This window comes from Sapajus apella, unplaced genomic scaffold, assembly GCF_009761245.1.
Source record: "Sapajus apella isolate SASKATOON/1434 unplaced genomic scaffold, GSC_monkey_1.0 scaffold42, whole genome shotgun sequence".
Classification (NCBI taxonomy): Eukaryota; Metazoa; Chordata; class Mammalia; order Primates; family Cebidae; genus Sapajus; species Sapajus apella.
This window is the reverse complement of record NW_022436982.1, coordinates 1,078,729-1,105,256: the sequence shown is the minus strand read 5'-3', so window position 1 is coordinate 1,105,256 and position 26,528 is coordinate 1,078,729. Positions and strand designations below refer to the sequence as shown.

The window sequence follows — 26,528 nt, the reverse complement described above, 5'->3', positions numbered from 1 at the left end:
TTGGTTTTTGGACATGGAATGATGATTGATTAGTCCTCCATAAGCACCTTGGACCCATCACTTTCACTGGAAACATAGGTCTCACTTAACAGCATGTTTTATACGAAGTCCTAAGGAAAATAATTTTTAGATTTGGCTTGGAGTCTATGGCTTTCATGGATGAAGATTAATTTATTTACTGGCATGTCTTATTTGTTATGTCCTAGGTACTTTTAAATTCAATACGGATGCTGCTGAATTCATTCCTCAGGAGAAAAAAAATTCTGGTCTAAATTGTGGAACTCAGAGGAGACTAGATTCTAATAGGATTGGTAGAAGAAATTACAGTTCACCACCTCCCTGTCACCTTTCCAGGCAGGTCCCTTATGATGAAATCTCTGCTGTTCATCAGCATATTTATCATCCTTCAGGAAGCAAACCTAAGAGTCAGCAGACGTCTTTCCAATCCTCTCCATGTAATAAATCACCCAAGAGCCATGGTCTTCAGAGTCAACCTTGGCAGAAATTGAGGAATGAGAAGCACCATGCCAGATACAAGAAAGCACAGAGTCCTACTGAGCAGACCTCAGATGCAGCTGGATTAGAGAGTATGACCAGATCAGAGAGTGGGACAGACCCCAGAGAGCATAGCCCTTCTGAGAGTGAGAAGGAAGTTGTGGGTGCAGATCCCAGGGGAGCAAAACCCAAAAAAGCAACACAGTTTGTATACAGCTATGGTAGAGGACCAAAAGTCAAGGGGAAACTCAAATGTGAATGGAGTAACCGAACAACTCAAAAACCTGAGGATGCTGGACCTGAGAATACCAAACCTGTGGGGGTTTTCCACCCTGACTCTTCAGATGCATCCTCTAGAAAGGGAGTATTGGATGGGTATGGAGCCAGACGAAATGAGCAGAGAAGATACCCACAAAAAAGGCCTCCCTGGGAAGTGGAGGGGGCCAGGCCACGACCAGGCAGAAATCCACCAAAACAGGAGGGCCAGCGACAAACAAATGCAGGACACAGAAACAACATGGCCCCCATTCCAAAGGATAACCTCAATGAAAGACCAACAAAATCTGCCTGTGTTGGTGAGAACTTGGCAGTCATCAACAAGTCTTCCAGGAGGGTTGACCAAGAGAAATGCACTGTACGGAGGCAGGATCCTCAAGTTGTATCTCCTTTCCCCCGAGGCAAACAGAACCATGTGCTAAAGAATGTGGAAACGCACACAGGTAAACCTACCTAGATAGGTGGAAATATTTTGTTGTTTTTTTAATTTTTAAATAAGTCATATATTCACATAATTAAGAAAACAGAAAGTATGAAAAGTTACATGGTGAAAAAGTCTCTGTCTTTATTCCCTGCCTGCCTAAGTTCTACTACTACTCACTGCTCCTCTCCCCAATAGATAATCACTTAGTTTTATGCATATCACAAGCAAATACAAGTAAGAATTCTCTTTGTTTTCCAAACAAGCAATTTTGTAAGAGTTTTCAGAAATGCAAATATGGGTGATGTAGATGTCTGGTTACAAGATTTTTTTGAGTCGTGAAAGCACAAGTGGTGGGTGGTAACATCTCTGCTGCCTCTGTAGGTTTCATCTTGTGCTGTCTCATCTGCCTCATCTGGTCTGCTTAGTTGCAGCAGTCCCTAACTGGTCTTATCATTCATCTCTTAATTTTTCTCTTTCAGTTCACCTCTTACACCAGCATTGGAGAGCAATTTTTATAACATGCATATTTTATTTATTTTTTTGAAACAAGTCTCACTCTGTTTCCCAGGCTATAATGCAGTGAATGACTCAATCCCAGCTCACTGCAACCTCCGCCTCCTGGGTTCAGGTGATTCTCCTGCCTTAGCCTCCCGAGTAGTTGGGATTACAGGCGTCTGCCACTACACTTGGCTAATTTTTGTATTTTTAGTAGAGATGGGGTTTCACCATATTGAACTCCTGACCCCAGGTGATCAGCCTGCCTCGGCCTCCCAAAGTGCTGGGATTACAGGTGTGAGCCATTGTGCCTTGCCTGAAACACATGAAGTCACATCTTCTGCTGCCTTACTCAGCAGTCCCATCTTCTGCTGCCTCAATGTCTACCACATTTTATTCCCTGAATTCTACACTGTTTTGTCTTTGCATGCTGTTGTTCCCTCTCTCTAGAATTTCTGTCACTCAGTTTGCTGGAGAATTTTTTTTTTTTTTTTTTCAGACAAAGTTTCACTCTGTTGCTCAGTCTAGAGTGCAGAGGCACGATCTTGGCTCACTGCACCCTCCGCCTCCCAGGTTTAAGCAATTCTCCTGCTTCAGCCTCCAGAGTAGCTTGGATCACAGGCATGCACTACCATGCCTGGCTAATGTTTTTTTTTTTTTTTTTTTTAGTAGAAATGAGGTTTCACTGTGCTGACCAGGCTAGTCTCAAACTCCTGACGTCGTGATCTGCCCTCCTTGGCCTCCCAAAGTGCTAGGATTACAGGCTGCGCCTGGCCATGAATTCTTACTCATTTTTCAGAAGCTACTTTAGGCCAGGCATGGTGGCTCATGGCTGTAATTCCAGCACTTGGGGAGGCTGAGGTGGGAGGGTCACTTGAACCCAGGCATTCAAGACCAGCCTGGGCAACGTAGGGAGACCCTGTCACTACAAAAAAATTAAAATAAGAAAATTAGCCAGGTGTGTTAGCACATGCCTGTAGTCCTAGACACTCAGAAAGCTGAGGTGGGAGGATCACTGGAGCTCAGGACATCAAGGATGCAGTGAGCCACTGTACTCCAGCCAGGATGACAAAGCAAGACCCTGTCTTGGGTGGGGGAAAAAAAGTTATTTTAGTCACATGTCCGGGGAACCTTTTCTTGCCCCTATAGATAGCATTAATCTCTTATAGCCCTTACATTTCTGTCTTTCTCTTATATTTGCATGCTTCCGTTACAGAACTTACCCCTGGAAACCATAATTTATTTATGCTTCATTGTCCTCCACTAGTCTGTAAGCTCCTCAAAAACAGACACTGTATATTTCTTTTCTTTTTTTGTGACCCTACTGCCCCACACAGCCCTTGAAACATAGTAGGTTCTCAGTTCTAACCATTAGAAAGTTCATCCTCATATTGAACTGAAAGTGTCTTTCCTTCCTATCTTTTGGTTCAAGTTTTATCCTCTGTCTCAGCACAGCAACTAGTCTCTCTTCTTTCTCACAGTTCCCCTCCTCCTTATTGCAAATCAGCTTTTGGCAATATTCAAAGACATCTATCATTTTGCCCTAAGTGTGTATTTCATCAAGCCAAATAGTTTTATTCTGCTAGCTCCTCCTCATGGACCTTCACTATCTTAATTCCTCTCCAGTTTAGTGTGAGATACAGCCCAACCCTTGAAGACAGCATCTACCCAGGGCCTGTTTTTACACCAGCCTATAGTTGTAGTTGCTTGCTTCGTCTGGTGGTTGTTCTTGGAACCTCAACTTATATGTGAAGCAAAGCAATGTTATACCAGAGTTATTATTGAATCTTAAAGCTGGTTAATAATCACCTCTTGCTTTATAGTGAATTATCACAATGTAGTGGCTTATGATAGCACACATTTATTATGTCACTGTCCCTGTGGGTCAGATAATGGGCCCGGGTCAGATAATGGGCCCATGTTAGCTGGGTTCTCTGCTCAATACCTTCAAATTTGACTGGAGATATGGTCTCATCTGAGGCTCAGAGTTCTCTTTCATTCACTGGTTGTTGGTAGGATTCAGTCCCTTATAGGTGCAGGACCGAGGTTCCTGTTTTCTTGCTGGCTGTTGGCCAACGGTGTCCCTCTCAGCTCCTAGAGGCCACCTGCATTTCCCTGCCATGTGGCTTGTACACAGCATGATAGTTTGCTTCTCTGAGGGCTGTAGGAAAGCAACTGCTGCCGCTTCAGATCTCTCTGACTTCTGTTTCTGATTTTTAGACTCTTTTAAAAGGGCTTACCTGATTAAATCAGGCCCATCCATACTCAAGGGGAGGAGATTATATAGGGTATGCATACCAGGGGGGTGGAAATCTGGAAGACCATCTTAGAATTCTGCTTAACAAATCTTTTGAGACCTTAACATTTTCACATTATTCATATCATTCTTGAGGATACTTCGTTCATATTTGTTGCCTAAATACTATGTACCAAGCACTCTTCTAGGTAAAGGGAATAACTGATGGAATTTACATTCTGGTAGGGAAGACAGGCAGAAAGCACTTAGATAGTTAATATGTCAGGTGGTGATAAGGACTAAAAAGAAATATTAAGAATGTTAAGAGGACAGAGTGACAAGGGTGCTATTTTAGATAGGCTGACCTCGTTGATAAGGAGACATTTGAAAAGAGACGAGGGTGAAGTAAAGAAATCTACCATGTGGCTGGCTTGAGAAGAGCATTCTAGGCAGAGAGAGGAGCAAATTTAGATGTGAGGATGGGTATGCGGGTGATAAAGATGGGAGCAGGAGAGGTGATCAGAGAAATAGCAGGGGCTGGATCATGTGAGGCCCTTAGACTTGGTTCTCAGTAAGATGAGAGGCTGCTGGAAGGTCCTGCGAAGAGGGATGGTATGATCTTACATTCTAAAATAATCATTTAGGGGCCAGATATGGTGGCTTACACCTGTAATCCCAGTGCTTTGGAAGGCTGAGGCAGAAGGATTGCTTAAGCCCAGGAGTTTCAGACCAGCCTAGGCAACTTAATGAGCCCCATCTCTACAAAAATAATAAAAAAATAAAAATTACCTGGACATGGTGGCACGTGCCTGTAGTCCCAGCTACTTGGGAGGCTGAAATAGGGTCACTTGAGCCCAGTGGGTGAAGGCTGCAGTAAATAGTGATCATGCTGCTACACTCCAGCCTGGGTGACAGAATGAGACACTGTCTCAAAAAAAAAAGGGTCACTTAGGCTGCTGTGTGGAGAATAGGCTCTAAGAAGGCAATGGGGGCCGGGCGTGGTGGCCCGCGCCTGTAATCCCAGCACTTTGGGAGGCTGAGGTGTTGAGTCACCTGAGGTCAGGAGTTCAAGATGAGCCTGACCAACATGGTGAAACCCTGTCTCTACTAAAAATACAAAAACTTAGCCGGGCATGGTGGCAGGCTAATCCCAGCTACTTAGGAGGCTGAGGCAGGGAATTGCTTGAACCCAGGAGGAGGAGGTTGCAGTGAGCCAAGATTGTGTCACTGCACTCCAGCCTGGATGGCAGAGTGAGACTCTGTCCCAAAAAAAAAGAAGGCATAGGGACAAGTTAGGAGGCTATTGCATTCATTCAGGTAGGAGATGATGGAGACTCAGACTGGTGGGATAGTGGTGGAAAAGGTAAGAATTGGTTAGACTTTGGATGTATTTGGAAGGAAATTTTGTGCCTGAGCAACTTAGAAGAATGGAATTGGCATTTATTGAAGTGTTAAAGTCTGGGAGAGAGAAAGGTATTTGATTGTAAAACTTTTCAGTTTGGAATAATTTCAAAGTTATAGAAAAGTTGCAAAGATAGTTCAAAAAATTCCCACATATCTTTCACCCAGCTTCCTCTAATGTTAACATCTTACGTAACCAACGTACCCTTGTCAAAACTAAGAAAGTGGCAGCAGTACAACTAAACTACAGACATTACTCTGATTTTACCAGTTTTTCTGCTAATGTCCTTTTTCTGCTTCAGGATCCAATCCAGGATATCACGGTGCGTTTAATCATGTCTCCTTAGTCCCCTCCCATCTGTGACAGTTTCTTCATCTTTCCTTTTTGGAGAAGATGTTTTTGCTTTTATTTTATTTACTTCTTATTCAGGGAAGATTTTTTTTTTTAATTTGGTTAAATTTCTGTAATCCCAAAATTTTGGGAAATCAAGTCAAGAGAATCACCTGAGCCCAGGAGTTCAAGATCATCCTGGGCAACAGAGGTAGACCCCATCTTTACAAAAACTAACAAAAAAATCAGCCAGGTATAGTGGCACACACCTGTGGTCCCAGTTACTCAGGAGGCTGAGGTGGGAAGAGCACGTGAGTCCAGGAGTTTGAAGCTGCAGTAAACCACGTTCACGCTACTACACTTGAGCCTGAACTTTGGTGACACCTGTAACTTTCACAGAAAGAGGATGTGGAACAGACCAGATATCACTTATTTTTTCTTTATCCATGAATTTAACAAATATTTATGGAGCACTTAGAGTATGCCAGATACTGGAAATACTACACTCAGCAAGGTAGACAAGACTCTATCCCTGCCCACAGAGCTTTCAGTCTCAGGGTGTTCTCTATTTTTTTGACATTAAATTGAACAATCAGAAAGTAAATTTTAGGAGAGCCAATATTATGGAATACTAAAATATGAGCTTTTGAGTCAGATAGTTTGACGAGTTTGAAATTTTGACTTTTAACTTTCTAGTTCTGTGACCTTGGGTAAATGATCTAACTACATGAAGCCTCAATTTCTTCATCTGTAAAATGGTACCTGTTATAGCCTTTTTTTTTTTTTAAGCTGGAGTCTCACTTTGTCGCCCAGGCTGGAGTGCAGTGGTGCAGTCTCAGCTCACTGCAATCTCCGCCTTCCAGGTTCGGAAGATTCTCCTGCCTCAGCCTCCTGAGTAGCTGGAATTACAGGCGTACACCACCATGCCTGGCTAATTTTTGTGGTTTTAGTAGAGATGGGTTTCACCATGTTGGCGAGGATGTTCTCGATTTCCTGACCTTGTGATCTGCCTGCCTTGGCCTCCCAAACTGCTGGGATTACAGGTGTGAGCCACTGCATCTGACCTGTTACAGCGTTTCTGAGGGGACTAAATAATAATATGAAATGTGCTTGGAATGTTGTATTTAAGGTTAGTTTTATTCTTTTAACCTATTTGGACCTGAAAACAAATAACAATATTATAATATTGTGAAATAAATGCAGTGCTAGAAGTGTGTACTCAAAAAAGCATATACACACACTCACACTCAGTTTTGAGAGTACCTGGCTGTATTAAAATCTAGAAAGACTTTGCTGCAATTGTATTTGAGGAAAAAATCTGGAAGTGGGTGAAGGTATTCAGAAGTAAATCTGGGAGGATTCTTCTGATGCTACACACTAGTCTCTGTCACTGATGGTCTCTGTCACTGATGGTGAGCTCCTGGAGCCAGAGACTAACACCACCAATGGGCTTATGGTAGGCACCAAGAATATCTTTGTTGAGTGAATGACTAAAGACTTTTAGGGCAACTGCTAGAGCCATCTCACCACTCATGGGTTGTTGGAACCTGCCTAGGCTTGGGCGTCTTATAGCTGACCACTCAAGCTTCACAAGCCCCTTCCTAACCTAAATCCATGGATCTGTTTGATTAGAGGATCCTAGAAAATAGAAAATGCAAAGCAAGACCCTGTATTGCCCATGGATGCTCAGGCTGTGTTACAAGGGGCATTTGGCTACTCTGCTATTTTCCTGGGAATGTTTCCTTAATTGTGGGAATCCCCACCTGAGTGTCTTCTTCCTAAATCCTCTTCCTCAGCATATTCCTGCCCTTTCTTGGCGTCAGTCTGAATAGCCAGCCACCTTACTCAGAATCAAATATCCCTTAAAGTCTCTGTGTTTGGATTCTTTTCTTGAATGACTTGCTGATCCTTGACTAAAGTGAGGAATGGTTTTTTGTGTTTGAGTTTATCTTTTTTGTTGTTTTGTTTTTTAAACAGGTTCTCTAATTGAACAACTAACTACAGAAAAATACGAGTGCATGGTGTGCTGTGAATTGGTTCGCGTCACGGCCCCAGTGTGGAGTTGTCAGAGCTGTTACCATGTGTTTCATTTGAACTGCATAAAGAAATGGGCAAGGTCTCCAGCATCTCAAGCAGGTCAGTTAATTCTCTCTTTTGAGTAGTAGTTATACCTACCCATTTGATATGTTGAAGTTTTAAACCCAGCTTTAAAAATACAATTTAATTTCTCTTAAATATTTTTTCTGCACACAGACTATGTTACCTTGATCATGTGTTTCATTTGACGAGAATTAAGCTATGGATCTTAAATAAACCAGCTAAACATAACAATATTAAAATATATTTTAGGGTACAATAAAATCAGTCATACTTACTGAAAATTATGTCTTTTACTTACTTTTTTTTTGACATACTAATTTTATTTCCTATGGATATATACATAGAAATGTGATTGCAGGGTCATATGGTAATTCTATTTTTAATTATCTTTTTCTCATTTTTGGTCAGGTGTGGTGGGTCATGCCTGTAATCCCAGCACTTTGGGAGGCCAAGGCCGGGCGGATCACCTGAGGTCAGGAGTTCAAGACCACCCTGGCCAACATGTCGAAATTCTGTCTCTGCTAAAGATATAAAAATTAGCCAGGCATGGTGGCACACACCTTTAATCCCACTACTCGGGGCTGAGGCATGAAAATTGCTTGAACCTGGGAGCCTGAGGTTGTAGTGATCTGAGATTGTGCCACTGCCCTCTATCCTGGGTGGCAGAGCGAGACCCTATCTCAAACAAACAAAAAAAAGACCTATGTTTTTCTCTTTAAAATTTTTACTATGCGGCCGGGCGCGGTGGCTCAAGCCTGTAATCCCAGCACTTTGGGAGGCCGAGCTGGGTGGATCACAAGGTCAAGAGATCGAGACCATCCTGGTCAACATGGTGAAACCCCGTCTCTCCTAAAAATATAAAAAATTAGCTGGGCATGGTGGCACGTGCCTGTAATCCCAGCTACTCAGGAGGCTGAGGCAGGAGAATTGCCTGAACCCAGGAGGCGGAGGTTGCGGTGAGCCGAGATCGCACCATTGCACTCCAGCCTGGGTAACATGAGTGAAACTCCGTCTCAAAAAAAAAAAAATTTTTTTTACTATGCACACATAATAGTTTACATGTTTATGGGGAACACATGATATTTTGATACAAGCATACAATGTGTAATGATTTAATCAGGGTAATTGGCATATTGGGATTTCATCACCTTAAACATTTATCATTTCTTTTCTTCGTGTTAGGAGCATCCCAATTCTACTCTACTAGTTATTTTGAACTATATAATAAATTATTTTTAGCTATAGTGCTAATAATACTAGATCTTATTCCGTGTATCTAACTGTAACTTTTTTTTTTTTGAGACAGAGTCTTACTCTGTTACCCAAGCTGGAGTACAGTGGTGTGGTCATGTCTCACTGCAACCATGAATTTCTGGACTCAGATGAGCCTCCTGCCTCAGCCTCCCAAACAGCTGAGACTACAGGCACATGCCACCACATCCAGCTAATTTTTTTTTTTTTTTTTTTTTTGAAATGGCCTGCTGTGTTGCCCAGTCTTATCTTGAACTCCTGGGCTCAAGCAATCCTGCATCAGCTGGGATTAGAGACATGAGCCACTATACCCAGCCAGTGTTTTTTGTTTGTTTTTGTTTGTTTTTGATTTAAGCTAAGCAGTCAGTATTGTGAATTTGTTCCTTAAATGTCTGATATGCTCAATGTTGAAATTATTACCACTGCTTCAATATTATAGCTTCCTATGGATTTAAATTTTTGTAATTACATGTGGCTTTTGGAAGAAAATTTATTTGGCTTACTCCCATTTTTCCTGACAGATGGCCAGAGTGGTTGGAGGTGCCCCGCCTGTCAGAATGTTTCCGCACATGTTCCAAATACCTACACTTGTTTCTGTGGTAAGTTTTTTTTATATACACACTGGAGTCTCTTTCACTACATATATTGTACCTCAGTTCAGGAAAGGTGGTCTGCACGGCATGTTTTAGAAGTTACTAATAAGATTTCAAAGCTACAGGAGTCTATAAGGCTATGTTCCTGTGGTCCGTCACACAGCTAGAGCCACATCCTTTATGCTCCTGGCAGGCTGCTCTGGAGATGGCCAACCAGACTCATGCTGCTTCTGGGCTGTAATGCTGGTCTCCTTGGTCTTGAGACCAGACCTGACCAGGTAGCAGAGGTAGGTGTGGATGTGGGCTTCATATCACTCCCAGCAGTTACAGCTTTGATATTCCAGATTTGAGCAGTATGAATAAACAATAGTGTTTATTTTAATCCTAGAAATAAATAATTGGTATTTATAATAAACAGATTTTTTTTTTTTATAAGCCAGCATTTTAAACTCAATCTTGGTATCTTCCCTCTTTATGGAATACTTCTGTTTTTGGATATCTCAGTTCCCCTAGGTATTAGGGGAAAACTTCCTGAAATCCAGGTGCTCATTCATGCTGCTAGCCCATTTCTGCATGTCTTTTTTTTCCCCTTTTCTGCCTTTTAATGAACTAACCTCCCTCTAGTTGTTGATTTTTCAGATTTTGTTTCTTTACTGTCTCCTTCCCTCCTTGAAGCATTGCATTTTTCCTTCTGTCCTGTTGCCTCACTGAAACTGTATTCAGAAGTCATGAATGGGCCAGGCTTATTGGCTCATGCCTGTAATCCCAGCACTTTGGGAGGTCGAGATGGGTGGATCACCTGAGGTCAGGAGTTCAAGACTAGCCTGGCCCTGCTTTGTTTGAGACATAGCAAAACTCCATCTCTACTAAAATAAATTAACCGGGCATGGTGGTGTGTGTCTGTAATCCCAGCTACTCAGGAGGCTGAGACAGGAGCATTGCTTGAACCTGGGAGGCAGAGGTTGTAGTGATCCAAGATCATGCCATTGCACTCCAGCCTGGGCGACAGAATGAGACTCCATCTCAAAAAAAAAAAAAAAAGAAAGAAATCACCAATGACTCCTTTCCAACCATACCTAGGGCTGATTTATAAGCTCATAATCTTTTGACAGAGTGACAGCCCTTGACATCTTTGACTATTCCCTTATTTTTTTTTCTTTTTCTCCCCCTCCCCGACTATTCCCTTCTTGAAATAAGTAGCTCTTATTGTTTCTTTCTGCGTGCTCTCCTTATTTTTCTAACCTCCTTGCTCATATTTCTCCTTTCTCATTACTTAGCAACTTTCAAAGAGAGTCATTTACCATCAACTCTGCATCTTCTAGATGCAATACCTTGGTGAACTCCTTGACTTCCCCTTCTTTTCTTTCAATTCTTAACCACTATATTATTTAGGATTTGACCCCAAACGCCGTCTTACAAAGGAAGCTTTCCTTTGTTATTCTCTCTCACTTTGGGCACTCTTTTATTTGAAATCTGCTGGCCTTATATGTTTTATTGACAAAATCTGAGCCTTAATTGGGTATACTAAATTGGGCTGGGCACGGTAACTCATGCCTGTAATCCCAACACTTTGGGAGACTGAGGCTAGCAGATCACCTGAGCTCAGGAGTTTCAGACCTGCCCGACCAACATGGAGAAAACCTGTCTCTACTAAAAATACAAAATTAGCCGGGCGTGGCAGTGTGCACCTGTAATCCCAGCTACTCGGGAGGCTGAGGCAGGAGAATCGCTTGAACCTGGGAGGCGGAGGTTGTGGTGAGCCAAGATCACACCACTGCCCTCCAGCTAGGGCAACAAGAGTGAAGCTCCGTCTCAGAAACAAAGCAAAACAAAAGAAAAACACTAAATTGGCATTAGGTGAGGGAATAAGTGTTTTTTTTTTTTTTTTTTTTTTTTTTTTTTTTGAGATGGAGTCTTGCTCTGCCACCCAGGCTGGAATGCAGTGGTGATATCTTAGCTCACCACAACATCCACCTTCCAGGTTCAAGTGATTCTCCTGGCTCAGCCTCCAAAGTAGCTGGAATTACAGGTGCCTGCTGCCATGCCTGGCTAATTTTTTTGTATTTTAGCAGAGATGGGGTTTTACCATGTTGCCCAGGCTGGTCTCGAACTCCTGAGCTCGGGCAATCCACCTTCATCAGCCTCTCTAAATATTCTTGAATATACTACCAGAAAGGACATGAAACTGGAAGTAAGAGATCAATGGAAATTTGGGCAAATAGGACAATAACAATACTTAATACCTTATTTTAAAGGATTTTTAAGTAGGCTTGGCGCAGTGGCTCACGCCTGTAATCCCAGCACTGTGGGAAGCCGAGGTGGGTGGATCACGAGGTCAGAAGTTCGAGACTCAGCCAGACCAAGCTGGTGAAACACCGTCTCTATTTAAAAAAAAAAAAAGGATTTTTAAGCATAAAGTACCATAATGGAATTTAAAATCTTGTTAAAGCCTTCACTGACAAATTAGATGAGATACTCTAAGATGGTATAAGAATGTGGAGTGGGCCGGGCGCGGTGGCTCACGCCTGTAATCCCAGCACTTTGGGAGGCCGAGGCGGGCAGATCATGAGATCAAGAGATTGAGACCATCCTGGCCAACATGGTGAAACCCCGGCTCTACTAAAAATACAAAAATTAGCCGGGCATGGTGGCACGCACCTGTGGTCCCAGCTACTCAGGAGGCTGAGGCAGAAGAATCACTGGGAGGTTGCAGTGAGCCAAGATTGCGCCACTGTATTCCAGCCTGGCGACACTCGAGCAAGACTCCGTCTCGAAAAAAAAAAAAAGCAAAGAATGAAAGAATGTGGAGTGAAGGTCAGGATGATATGAAAGTGGTAAAATAATGTGAGAATGTACATAAAGGCCTTACTTGCCTGATTACTCTGCCCACACTGTTCTTCCCGGAGACCATTAATTTAACATGCTTTTATTGAGAACTTACTAATGTTTGAGGCACTATGAAGAAACAGTGGCGAATAAAATGATTAACTTACCAGAGCTTACAGTCTAAGAGTTAAGCCACAACTAACCTGATATTCTGCTAGAAATACGAAGTACTATGGGAGATCTTTGGGCTAAGTTACGACTTATAGTTGGATGATTAAGAGAAGCCTTCTTGAAGGAGGTAGAATTGAACTGGCATTGAAAACTATGTAAAATCTTGGTAGGCAGAAAGATATGTTGAAGAGAATAGCATAAGCAGTTCAAAATCAGCAGGGAAACTATTGGAGAAGTTTGGATCTATTTGGAGAAGAGGGATTCATCCACTTATGGAGCCCAAGATCTAGGATGGTAGGGGAGTGGGAGATGACTGGAAGGGAAGGGCTGACCCTTTGATACCAGCCTCAGATGTTGGGACTTCATTTGGAAGGCTGCAGGAAGCCACTGAGGGTATCAATATGATTCTTTATAGAGATTAGTTTGGTAGCAGTGAGTAGAGTAATTTGGAGACTGAACAGTTTGGGACTTACAGTAATCCAGATGAAGAGTAGTACAAGCCTCTAATGAGTGGGATAGAAAGAAAAAGATGGTGTTAGGTTAATTCTTAACAGTAGTGGGAACGGGAGGAACCCAAATGTGACTCCAAAGTTCCATGCTTTTGGAAATGGTGATACCAAGGAAAAGGGCAGGTCAAAAAAACAAGGTCTGGTGGGGACAGTGACTGCAGTTTAGAAATGTTGAGCAAGAGGAGTGGGCAGAACATACAGTGAGATATGTCCAACAGGCAGGTAGTAATATTTGAGGAAAGACCAGGACTTAAGAATGAGAAAGCTGAGAGGAGTAGATAAGACCTTAGATGAAAGGGTACAGAGTGAGAAAAGGGTGTAATACAGAACGCTTGCAGGGAAAAGAAAAGCAGAAAACTCCAAAACATCGCTTGGAGTCAGGGACAAGAGGTAGAGCTCTTGAGAGATGTGAGGGGAAAACCGGGGCACTGAATTGGAGCAAAAAAGTACAAAGGCAGGGAAGTTTTTGTAATAGTTTAGAGATGAGGTTTTGGCTGGTAGAGAAGCAGGAGTAGGAGAGGAAATGAGCTGAGAGCCACTGTGTAGGAAAAATTGACACAATATGGTCATTAAGTAGAAAGAGGTATCAGCGATGACTGTAGTTTTTGAGCGTGTGTGACACTGACAGAATTGGTGTCAATGCTGAGACCAGCTGAGAAGAGAGGAGTTGTAGAGGGAAGATGTGAACTTTGGCTGCGGATAAAGCCAGTTGGAGGTGACTATGAACCCCAAGCAAAGATGTTCAGCAGACATTTGAACATGTGGGACTTAAACTGAAGATTCAGGGCAAAGGAGAAAATGTAGATTTGAGGATCAATGGCCTTTAGGTGAATTGCACCTCTCAACATGAATAAAATTTCTGAAAGAGATTGTATAGAGAGAAAAGCAGAGGCCATGGACTGGGGATGGCTGCAATTTGGCGTGCAAATTGCCCAGGTGAGGATGAATTCCTCAAGGGCAAGGAGGAATCCTGTGCCTTGGTTTTACTCTTCCCTGTCTCTGCTGAGTCCATAGCAGATGTGCCATGAAGATTTGCAGTGACATTGATTATAAAATTCTAAGCCCTTTTATGCCTACTTTATAGTTTTAGAATAGGTGAGTTCCTGCTACACGGGGGATTTATTTCCTTTCCATCTTTTACTGCCTCCCCGCTTTCCCCACAGCGCTGGTCTCTTATTTCCTCGCTCTGAACCTTGCAGCAGCAATTTGCATATAATCCAGAAGCCCAGTTATAGAAGGCTTGTTTTATAAGTATTTAGATTAAATGTTTCCGTTAGTTAAGGTAGTATTTTCATAAGTAAAAGTGACTATTTATCTTTCCCAGGTAATACAGGATTTAAGGTTTATCATACTCAGTGAAACTTTTAATGAATAGCGTTATATTTATCTTTTTATTTTAGGATATGAGATAATAACATTTGTTGAAATAATGAAAACCACACTAAAGTTTCATGCTGTCTGGCCATACTTTACTGTTTCATTAAAGTTGAGGAAGTGGTTGAAGTTTGTATCATTGACTCTCTGATCTGATATGTTCTAGGCAAGGTAAAGAATCCTGAGTGGAGCAGAAATGAAATTCCACATAGCTGTGGTGAGGTTTGTAGAAGGAAACAGCCTGGCCAGGACTGCCCACATTCCTGTAACCTGTAAGTTGGAATGCTAATTCCCTTGGGATTCCTGGTAGACATACTTTGCTTGTGGCTCTAAGTAAACATATCTGGTTAGCATGTAATGGATTGGGGTAAAGGGTGATATGGGACCATTTACTGAGCACTTACTCTGTACCAGGCACGCTACATCAGTTAATTTGTTGAATCTTTACCACAGCCCAGTAATACATAGATATTTATCATCTCCACTTTACAGATGAGGCTCAGAAAGGCCAGGCCTCTTGCCCAGTGTTGCATTGGCAGGCCATGGTGGAGCTAGGGTTTCCAAAGCCAGTGCTCCTTCCACTATGTTACACTACTCACTTCTAAGATGTTTCATCCCCCAGTGATACCCAAGTCCAGGAGAATGTATAGGAACTTTCTGTCTGAAGAAAGACAATTGTGTAGGGTCCCAGTCAGATTGTATTTCTAGGATGTCAATTTTTTTTTTTTTCTTTTTTTTTTAGATGGTCTCACTTTGTCACACAGGCCTGTAGTGTGATGGCCTAATCACAGCTCACTGCAACCTCTGCCTCCTGTGCTCAAGCCATCCTCCTACCTCATCCTCCTGAGTAGCTGGGACCAACCATGCCTGGCTAATTTTTGTATTTTTTGGCAGAGATGGGGTTTTGCCATGTTGCCCAGGCTGGTCTTGAACTCCTGGTCTCAAGCAATCTGCTCTCCTCAGCCTCCCAAAGTGCTGGGATTATGGGTGTGACCCATCACACCCAGCCAGCCATAGGATGTCAATCCTTTTCCCACAATAAATAGCCTGCTTTAGACTATATCCGTAAACCAGACATGGTGGCTCATGCCTGTAATCCCAGCATGTTGGGAGGCCAAGGCAGGAGGATTGCTTGAGGCTAGAAGTTCTAGAACAGACTAGGCAACAAAGTGAGACCCCATCTCTACAAAAAAAATTTTTAAATTAGTCGGGTATGGTGGGCCACACCTGTAGTCCCAGCTACTTGGGCGGCTGAGGCAGGAGGATCATTTGAGTCTGGAGTTCAGGGCTGCAGTGAGCTATGGTTGCACCATTGCACTCCAGCCTGGGCAACAAAGCAAGACTATGTCTCTAAAAATAATAAATAAATAAGTAGACTGTATCTAGTCAGCTTCTAAATACTAATAAATGCACAGTAGTAGAAAAATAATTGATCAGTTACAAATAAATTTCCTCAGGCCTTGACCTCAGACAGAGGTTTAAATCTTAGGTTCAAGTTACTTAAATAGTTACATGACCTTGGGCAAGTTGCTTAACTTAACTAAACCTGCATCTGTAGAATAATGATGATAGGAATAATAATACTTATTTCATAGGGTTCTATGAAAATTAAATGAATTAATGCACCTATGAGGCTCGGTACAGAGTCTGGCAAATGATCAAAAAATGAAAATTCTTGCTTTTACAACCCAAATCTAAGAGTAAACCAGACATCAGGGTGTTATCTTGGTATTTCTACTGCTTGGAGCAGGGGTAATATTGGACCAGGGGCCTTGTGATCAAGGCATGGTGGTGGCACAGGGGAGATGTCAGTGAGGTAGAGTTGTTTTAGACTGGGCTGAACAGCATGGCCTGTGATCTACTGGACAGTCAAATACCTCCTTCTCTTTGCTCACGTAGGGCCTTCCTTGGGGGCTCATTTACAAGCTATTCCTGCCATTAGCTGTCATTTTAAGTAAGTTCAGTAATAAGAAAACCCTCTGCATGGATATCTTTACAAAGCTTTCATGACTACCAGAGATCAAAACTGATGTGGATCACATGATCAGCACCATGTCTGAAAGAAAAGAACACCTTAAAACCTGCTCCTGCTCTTTTGTGGCTCTAGAACTCTCACACTTGACTTGGGAACTATTCTTTTACTTTTAGGACCACAGAGGTTGCTGAAACCCATTCCCCAGTAGCACTTTGCTGGTCTCCAAGAAAGCTTTGGTTTCTCTCATTTACACTTGTCAGGACTCAAGAGCCACAGAGACAGGATCTCGCTCTGTTGCCCAGGCTTGAATGCAGTGGTGCTATCATAGTTCACTGCACCCTTGAACTCCTGAGCTCAAGCGATCCTCCCACCTCAGCCTCCCAAAGTGCTGAGATGACAGGTGTGAGCCACCACACCTGGTGTGAGCATCTATATTTTTATTTTTTTTAGTTTTTTTTTATTCTCTTTTTTTTAATATACAATTTCAACTTTTTTTGTGAAAGGAGAACATCTATATTTTTAAAAGCTCTCCAGGTACTTCTAATATAAAGCCGATGTTATGAACCTCTGGTCTAAAAGTTAAGAAAACCTGAGATTGAGTCCAGGCTTCTGGGATATTTGAAATAACCTAGAGTCACCCACACCTGACAAGCAATGAAAATTGTTTCGCCTGAAAGGATTGAGCTATATATAAAATATAACTGTTGAATAATGATACTGGATTTTAAAGAAACATGCTTAAACTTCTGTCTCCTATGAGTGTTGTCTATCAAAATGAGTCACCTTAGAAGACTAGACACTTGTTCCTGGATGGTTTTCAATGTTTAAACCTTATTTAAGAATTATCAGAGCTTGTTTCAGAGTTGCATAGAAACTAAACATTCCAGCCAGACCACTTTATAAACACACTTGTGTTTTTCATGTTTTACACCAAATTCTGTTACCTATCTGATTTATTAGTCTTGGCTCTGATTGGCTTTCAATTCCCAAAGGATTGTGATTTGCCACCTAGAATATACCCCTCCTAACCCAAAAACAGTTGTCGCAGAAGTTCCCAAAATATTTTAAGTAGTAGTAGTTCTGTACCACTGTGTAATTTGCCAAAGTGTCTGCTTTGAAGAGGACAGTATTTATTTGAATATACAGATTCCATATTGTCACTTTTTTCTATTGGTCTCTATAATATAGCTCCTAAAAATAGCATTTTTCAGAGGGCTAATTCTGACCTATAGCATATCACTCAGCCCAGTTCTTTCCATGACCACTTTCCCTGTCATTCTCTCCATGTTACTCACCAGCATTCTTCCCCTCATGTCAGCCCTCTTTTCACTGTTCCATTGTTAGCCCAGTGCCTAATTATTATTATTATTATTATTTTTTTTTTTTTTTTTTGAGACGGAGTTTCGCTCTTGTTACCCAGGCTGGAGTGCAATGGCGCGATCTCGGCTCACCACAACCTCCGCCTCCTGGGTTCAGGCAATTCTCCTGCCTCAGCCTCCTGAGTAGCTGGGATTACAGGCACGTGCCACCATGCCCAGCTAATTTTTTTGTAGTTTTAATAGAGACGGGGTTTCACCATGTTGACCAGGATGGTCTCGATCTCTTGACCTCGTGATCCACCCGCCTCGGCCCCCCAAAGTGCTGGGATTACAGGCGTGAGCCACCGCGCCCGGCCCAGTGCCTAATTATTACTTTACTAGCTGATAAGAGTATGTCTGTATTTCTTTTTTTTGAGTCTGATCTTATTTATTTGTTACTCAAAAAATCTTATTTCTGACTGGATTCAGATTTAGAAGTAGAAGCTCGCAGAGACGAAATGTCTGTACTTCTTATGGACCCAGCAGATTTGAGTTTTGTTACCTTGCTTAGACTCTGATCTTCTACAGGACCCCATTAGCCATTCTGCCTTTTACCTAAATAGAAAACTATTTTTATTCCCTTCACTGCTGTAAGTGGGCCAAGACTATATTTGAAAATGTCATCTTTGACTCTCAGACCCAAATACAACCAGTATTTGACTTGGGATTTACTTTTCTGGTTAAATAGTCTATGGTGATAATGATATCAACTTTTACACATAAAAATACAGTTGATATCTTTGTTCAAATAGTTTAATCAACTTTAAACAAATACAAAGACATTTCATAGTAGATTTATTTGTTGCCATTATTCACAGTAGGACCCAGCTAGAATAGCCTTGTTCAGGTTGGATACGTGGCTGTGGTTTATTCAGTGAAACCTTTCTCTTTCAGTCTCTGCCATCCAGGACCCTGCCCACCCTGCCCTGCCTTTATGACAAAAACATGTGAATGTGGACGAACCAGGTAAAGTTAAAATCATACTCTAAAGAAGACCTCAGTTTTCATATGCATGATTTACTTGTGAATTTCTAAAATAAAAGAATAGTATGTAGATACAAATAAATGGTAGGCATGAATAGTACTTTTTTTTTTTTTTTTTTTTGCAGTAGTGAAAGTTTATTAAAAAGCTTTAGAACAGTAAGGAAAGGACGGAAGGACACTTGGAAGAGAGCCAAGTGGGCAACTTGAGAGACCAAGTGTACCACGGATAGTACTTTTCTATAACTAGTGGTTCCCTTTGCTGCCCATGACCCTACTTTGTAATCTTATATGCACAGTGAGATTGTGAGATTACCCATTTCAGGTAAAATACCAAAGTGACAAGGATTTTTTTTAACCTCTCTAATGGGTGACAGAACCAGGAGTTGAACCTAGGCCTATTAAGGTCAAGGAGGCAGGGAACAGTTTCCTGTGCCTAGCATAGTATCTGGCATCTAGGAATCTTTTAGTGAATATTGTTCAATGAAAGAATAAGTGATTCCAGAGCTCACCCGCATTCCATTATAATACAAGACCTCCTACATCATTAGTACAAGGATCACTGATAGCTGTGGAGTATCTCTGAGGCCCAGTAAGATCTTTTTTTTTTTTTTTTTGAGACGGAGTTTTGCTCTTGTTACCCAGGCTGAAGTGCAATGGCGCGATCTCGGCTCATCGCAACCTCTGCCTCCTGGGTTCAGGCAATTCTCCTGCCCCAGCCTCCTGAGTCGCTGGGATTACAGGCACGTGCCACCATGCCCAGCTAATTTTTTGTATTTTTAGTAGAGACGGGGTTTCACCGTGTTGATCAGGATGGTCTCGATCTCTTGACCTCGTGATCCACCCGCCTCGGCCTCCCACAGTGCTGGGATTACAGGCTTGAGCCACTGCGCCCGGCCAAGATCTTAAAATGATTTCTGAACCACAGGATGAGATGAATCATACAGATTTTCAGCCTTTACTGAACTTATGAGGGTAGCCGTGTGGCCTGAGATTACATGTAAGCCTTTTGAGTCAGAAAGGTCAGATCCTGGTTCTGCTACTTACTGGTTGTTGATTCTGGGCAAGTTGCTTGGTCTCATTGACCTAATTTTTCTTATAAAGTAGAAATAATAGTGTCTACTTCAAGGGATTAATGTTAGCCATGGTGCTAGGCAGAATTATAGCATAATAGGCCAGTGTTAGCCATTATATCAAGTACTGCAAGCTGATCATTTATGTATATAATGGTGACTTTTAAAAATGAAATAAGGAGTTGAGATGGGAGTCAGGGGTCAAATAAAACTCTTCTTGCAGGAGAGTAGGCTCCAAGTGCTTAATCATTACCCTAGCTTTCTGGACCTGAAGACAGTTGTCTAAAAGTACTTTCTCGGGCCAGGCACAGTGCTCACACCTGTAATCCCAGCACTTTGGGAGGCCAAGATGGGTGGATCGCTTGGGGTTAAGAGTTTGAGACCATCCAGGGCAACATGGTGAAACCCCATCTCTACTGAAAATACAAAAATTAGCTGGGTGTGGTAGCATGCGCCTGAAGTCCCAGCTACTGGGGAGGCTGAGGCAGGAGAATCTCTTGAAACCAGGAGACAGAGGTTGCAGTGAGCTCAGATGGCACCACTGCACTCCAGCCTGGGTGACAGGGGAAGACTCCGTCTCAAAAAAGAAGGGACTTTCTTATATCCTTCTCTCAGCAAAATCAGGACGTTTATTAGCACAAAACTAGAATTAGCTTATTTCCCTAACCTGAAGCAAAGTCGCATATAATATGTTCTAAGTGCTGAGTCTCAGGGTATTGCCATTGTGCTATTAGTCTGAGTGTGTCAGATCTGGGTACATGCTAGCTGTCTTTTCTCCCCTGTCTGTAAAGTACTGTGGAAGCTTCAGGCAGAGTGAGGACTAGAACCCAGATCTTTTAACTTTTCACATCAGCATTCTTTCCCCTTATGTATGCTGCTTCGTGGAACTCAGAGATGAAATCATATAAAGCAAATACTCAGGAATAGTCTTCAGTTTCTCACTGCTCAGAAAATAGGAGAGAAAGACAGGATAGAAAATAAAGAACAAAGGAGGAGAAAGAAGAAAGAGTAGGCCGGGTGTGGTGGCTCAAGCCTGTAATCCCAACACTTTGGGAGCCTGAGGCAAGAGGATCCTTTGAGCCTAGGAGTTCAAGATCAGCCTGGGCAACGTAGAGAGGCCCTGCTTCTGTTTTTCTTTTTTTTTTTTTTTTAAAAAAAAAGAAGGGCTGGGCATGGTGGCTAACGCCTGTAATCCCAACACTTTGGGAAGCCAAGACGGGCGGGTCATGACGTCAGGATATCAAAACCATTCTGGCCAACATGGTGAAACCCCATTTCTACTAAAAATACAAAAATCAGCCAGGCATGGTGGTGCATGCCTGTAGTCTCAGCTACTTGGAAGGCCAAGGCAGGAGAATCACTTGAACCTGGGAGGTGGTTGCAGTGAGCCAAGATCGTGCCACTGCACTCCAGCCTGGGTGACAGAGCGAGACTGTCTCAAAAAAAAAAAGAAAAGAAAAAGTAGGAGTGGAGAAGGGGAGAGTAATTGATTGAGGAAATAAGGATTGGAGGAGGGAGACATGTAGGAAAAAGTGAGGGAAACGAAGTTAGAGAAAAGTGTAGCAGGTTTTGAAGGGAGAGTTAGGGCCACTGTGTTAGTTTAGTTGTCCAGCAGGAACTTTTAGACTGATGCTGTCTTTACGTCTATTGTCTTTACAGGCACACAGTTCGCTGTGGTCAGGCTGTCTCAGTCCACTGTTCTAACCCATGTGAGAATATTTTGAACTGCGGTCAACACCACTGTGCTGAGCTGTGCCATGGGGGTCAGTGCCAGCCTTGCCAGATCATTTTGAACCAGGGTAAGTGGTCGTCACACCAGTTAGCAATACTTGTGTACTTTGCTGGAATCTTATTAATGATTGTCTTGATAAACTTTGTTTGGTCTCAGGTTTATAAAGTCACAAAGACCTTGGGTAGAGAGAACTGGAGATACAATGCTTAGATGGTTTTTATTATTTTACCTGCATACCAGTATAGGTCATTGTTGTATATAATTTTTTTTTCTTTTTGAGACGAGTCTCCCTCTGTTGCCCAGACAGGAGTGCAGTGGCATGATCCTAGCTCACTGCAACCTCCACCTCCCGAGTTCAAGTAGTTCTCCTGCCTCAGCCTCCCAAGTAGCTGGGATTACAGGTGCCTGCTACCATGCCTTGCTAATTTTTGTGTTTGTAGTAGAGATGGGGTTTCACCATGTTGGTCAGGCTGGTCTTGAACTCCTGACCTCAAGTGATATGTATGCCTGGTTTGACCTTCCAAAGTGCTGGGATTACAGGCATGAGCCACCGTACCTGGCCTCTCTAATTTAAATGGTAGATTTTAAAATGCTGTTTAAAAGTAACTGCTTGAAAAGGACTTAGACCAAAATAATCTTCTTAAAAATGAACTGGCTGGATGCAGTGGCTCACGCCTGTAATCCTCGCATTTTGGGAGACTGAGTCGGGTGATGACGAGGTGAGGAGATCGAGATCAGCCTGACCAACATGGTGAAATCCTGTCTCTAGTAAAAATACAAAAGCAGCTGGGTGTAGTGGCGGGTGCCTGTAATCCCAGCTACTTAGGAGGCTGAGACAAGAGAATTACTTGAACCCAGAAGGCAGAAGTTGACAGGGAACCAAGATCAAGCCAGTGCACTCCAGCCTGGATGACAGAGTGAGACTCAATCTCCAAAAATAATAATTAAAAAAATAGAAATGAATTTACATGAAATCTAGGAACATCTCAAACTAATTTTTTTGTCTCTTAGTGCAGTTATCCCCCTTCTTTGCTCCCTACAGTGGATATTGTCAGTTACCCAGTCTGATTAAACAGCCTGAAAGCTGACTGTATTTTTAGGTAGACTGGTTATGATACAACTCTTAATTGTCCCAGTTTTTTCTTTTATTGAGCCAAAATCTGCTTCCCTGAAATATCCTCTCTCCTTGGTTGCCTTTCTCTACATTTCGTGTTCCTCCTGGCTTGTTCAAAATCAGTTGTCATATATTCTTTCCCCAGTGGTCCATTTCAGGCCTAATAGCTGTGATTGCTTCATTTCTTCCCTGTGAAACATGCTCACAGACCACACATCCTCTTTAAAGTGGCTAGATTGGGCTATGTGCAATAGCTCATGCTTTTAATCCCAGTACTTTGGGAGGCCAAGGCAGGTGGATCACTTGAGCCTAAGAATTTGAGACCAGCCTGGGCAACAATGGCAAAATCCTGTCTCTAACTAAAAGAAAAAAATTAGCCGGGTATGGTGGCATGCACCTGTAGTCCCAGCTACTTGGGAGGCTGAGGTGGGAGGTTGGCTTGAGCCCAGGAAGCAGAGGTTGCAGTGAGCTGAGATCGAACCACAGCACTCCAGCTTGGGAGACAGAGCGAGACCCTTTCTCAAAAAAAAAAAAAAAGTGGCCAGATTGTTCACAGCAATGCCAGTCTTCTTGTGGGATTCACCAAAACTAGTGTTGCTCAAAACTCCGTGTTCTTTGAGTACGTTCTTTTTTTAAAATTTATTTATTATTTATTTTTTTATTTTTTTAAAGACGGTCATCTTGGTCAGGCTGGTCTTGAACTCCCGACCTCAGGTGATCCGCCCGTCTTGGCCTCCAAAGTGCTTGGATTACAGGCGTGAGCCACCGCGCCCGCCTCTTTTGAGTACATTCTTGAGATTTTTCACTGAGGCAGAGGACTGATTAAATGTGTCCTGATTATTTTCCAGACTAAAATTTCTATAGTCTCTTTTCTGTAGAATAGAACTTCAAGGCTTCAGTCATCTGTTGTGAATCCTGGCCCTGCCTGTGGGTGCTCCCCCCAGTTTTATCCCCGGTTGAAAATGGGATAATCTGTTCCAGCCTGTTTTCGATAGTCTCTTCAAGAGAATGAAGAGTTGTCTGTGCCTAGTTTGATTATCCATTATGTCATATTGATCTATAATTAACAGGAAGTGTAAAAAAGCTCTCTAACAAGGTACTTTCCAAGCCTTTTTTAAAAATCTCACTTTGTCATCCACTCCAGAGTACAGATTCTCCTGCCTCAGCCTCCCAAGTAGCTGGGACTACAGATACACACCACCATACCTGGCTTCAGCTGTTTTTAGCTCTTGGTTCATATTGGGTTTTTACTGAGCTAAATGACCCAAGTTTTTTTGTGTTTGTTTTTGTTTTTGACTTATATAATTTTTTTTTTTTTTTTATGGCGAGATGGGGTTTCACCATGTTGACCAGGCTGGTCTCGAACTCCTGACCTCAGGTGATCTGCCCACCTCAGCCTCTCAAAGTGCTGGGATTATAGGCATGAGCCACCACACCCAGCCCCACCCAAGTCTTTTTTGTACAAATTTGTGTGGATCTCGGTCTCTTCCTCCTTGTTTCTGTTTAGTTGATTTTTCAAACCCAGTTTTGAAGACTTTTTGTTTTTCCACATTAATTATCTAGCAGAGTATTTTGGCCATGTATATAGTCTTATCTTCTCAAATTATGATTCTTCTAGGATTCCTTTCAGTCTTATCTAGAGATTAATAAGCATTATTTTTGAGTATTCATATGTCGATAAAATACTAAATGGATTAAGGCTGGCAACAGGGTCCTTTGGTTCCTTAATACTATTTAACCAGTTATGACTCTACTTAATTCTTGTGTCACCTGCTTTTATTTCTATCTCTTGTGCCTAGGAGAGTTTTTTAGTATTTACTCAGATTATTTCATCAGGAGCTCAATTTTCTTTTTACTGTTACCTGTTCTGACTTTTGATTCTTTTGTTCACAGCTGTCTGTTCATTACCTCTGTAAAAAGCCTTTGTTCTGTTAGAGCAGAAACTTAGCAAAGAAAAACCTACTAGCAAAAGCTCCCAGTTGCCAGAGTTTCTTTACCAATTCATTGATTCTACAAATATTTATTGTATTTTCTGAATCTTTATTAATTTATCAAGCCTTTATTAAATGAACAAATGAGTTTTAGAATGGGGGATGAAATTGCATATAGGCCAGGTGCAGTGGCTCACACATATAATCCCAGCACTTTGGGAGATTTGGGTGTGCTGATCACTTGACCCCGGAAGTTTGAGACCAGCTTGGGCAACATGGCAAAACTCCATCTCTACAAAAAATACAAATGCTAGCCAGGTGTGGTGGCGCATACCTGTATGCCCAGCTACTTGAGGGGCTGAAGTGGGAGGATCGCTTGAGCCCTGGAGTTTGAGACTGCAGTAAGCTCTGTTCACATGACTGCACTCCAGCCTGGGTAACAAAGTGAGGCCCTGTCTAAAAAAAAAAAGAAAGAAAAGAAACTGCACATGCACTTTACTGGAAGATGGAATGTGTATTTTTAAAATAGAGTCCTTGAGTCTTAAATTAAAAAAAAAAATTGGGCCAGGCATGGTGGCTCATGCCTGTAATCCCAGCACTTTGGGAGGCCAACACGGGTGGATCACGATGTCAAGAGATCAAGACCATCCTGGCCAACATGGTGAAACCCCGTCTCTACTTTAAAAAATACAAAAATTACCTGGGTGTGGTAGCTCAATGCCTGTAGTCCCAGCTACTTGGGAAGCTGAGGCAAGAGAATTACTTGAAGCCGGGAGGCAGAGGTTGCAGTAAGCCGAGATCGTGCCACTGTACTCCAGCCTGGGCAACAAGAGTGAAGCTCCATCTCAAAAAAAAAAAATATCAAGGCAGGTAGAGTGGCTCACACCTGTAATCCCAGCACTTTGGGAGGTCGAGGGCTTCAGTGAGCCGTGTTTATGCCACTGCACTCCAGCTGGGCAACAAAGTGAGACCCTGTCTTTAAAAAAAAAAAAACAATCAAGAGTCTTGATTATGGCCAGGTGCAGTGGCTTACGCATATAATCCCAGCCCTTTGGGAGGCTGGGGCAGGTTGATCACCTGAGCTCAGGAGTTTGAGAACAGCCTAGCCAACATGGCAAAACCTCATCTCTACTAAAAAAAATACAAAACAAAAATTAGCTGGGCATGATGGTGGCTGTCTGTAATCTCAGCTAGTTGAGAGGCTGAGGCAGGAGAATCACTCGAACCCAGGAGGCAGAGGTTGCAGTGAGCCAAGATCACGCCACTGCACTCCAGCCTGGGCAACAGAGTGAGACTTTGTCTCAAAAAAAAGGTCTTGATTATATTTTCAGTGATTTGAGGCTTTCCTCTTCCCATGTTTCAGTGAAACTTTTTGGTTCTGTTTAATGTACTATTTTATTTTATGAGTACTATTTCTAATATTTTGTTAGAAGGTCTGTATTTTATTTTTATTATATATGTGATTTTTTTTTTTTTGAGATGGTGTTTTGCTCTGGTTGCCCAGGCTAGAGTGCAGTGGCGTGATCTCGGCTCACTGAAACCTCCACCTCCCAGGTTCAAGTGATTCTCCTGTCTCAGCTTCCCAAGTAGCTGGGATCACAGGCATGCGAAACCACGCCCTATTAATTTTGTATTTTTAGTAGAGACAGGGTTTCTCCATGTTGGTCAGGCTGGTTTCGAACTCTGACCTCACGTCATCCGCCTGCCTCACCCTCCCAAAGTGGTGGGATTACAGGTATGAGCCACTGCTCCTGGCCTATATATGTGATTTTTAAGATTTGATATGTTTTCATTGCATTTATTCTGATCATTAGATCTTATACTGTCATGCCAATTTATAAATTTCTTTTTAGCAACAGGGACCTTTTTACAAGTGTTTTAT

At 42.3% G+C, this 26,528-nt stretch overlaps 1 protein-coding gene across 6 annotated transcripts in view; it reads left to right on the top strand.

Moving 5' to 3' along the window:
* The window catches only part of NFX1 (nuclear transcription factor, X-box binding 1), an 81,841-nt gene that overhangs the window by 4,068 nt on the left and 51,245 nt on the right, over positions 1–26,528 (top strand). For all 6 annotated transcript variants that reach the window (XM_032299965.1, XM_032299966.1, XM_032299963.1 and 3 more), the window contains 6 exons: positions 207–1,214; positions 7,636–7,794; positions 9,531–9,608; positions 14,649–14,754; positions 18,710–18,781; positions 21,529–21,668. In XM_032299965.1, coding sequence (XP_032155856.1) covers positions 207–1,214; positions 7,636–7,794; positions 9,531–9,608; positions 14,649–14,754; positions 18,710–18,781; positions 21,529–21,668 — 1,563 coding nt within the window. The remainder of the gene's footprint in view (positions 1–206; positions 1,215–7,635; positions 7,795–9,530; positions 9,609–14,648; positions 14,755–18,709; positions 18,782–21,528; positions 21,669–26,528) is intronic.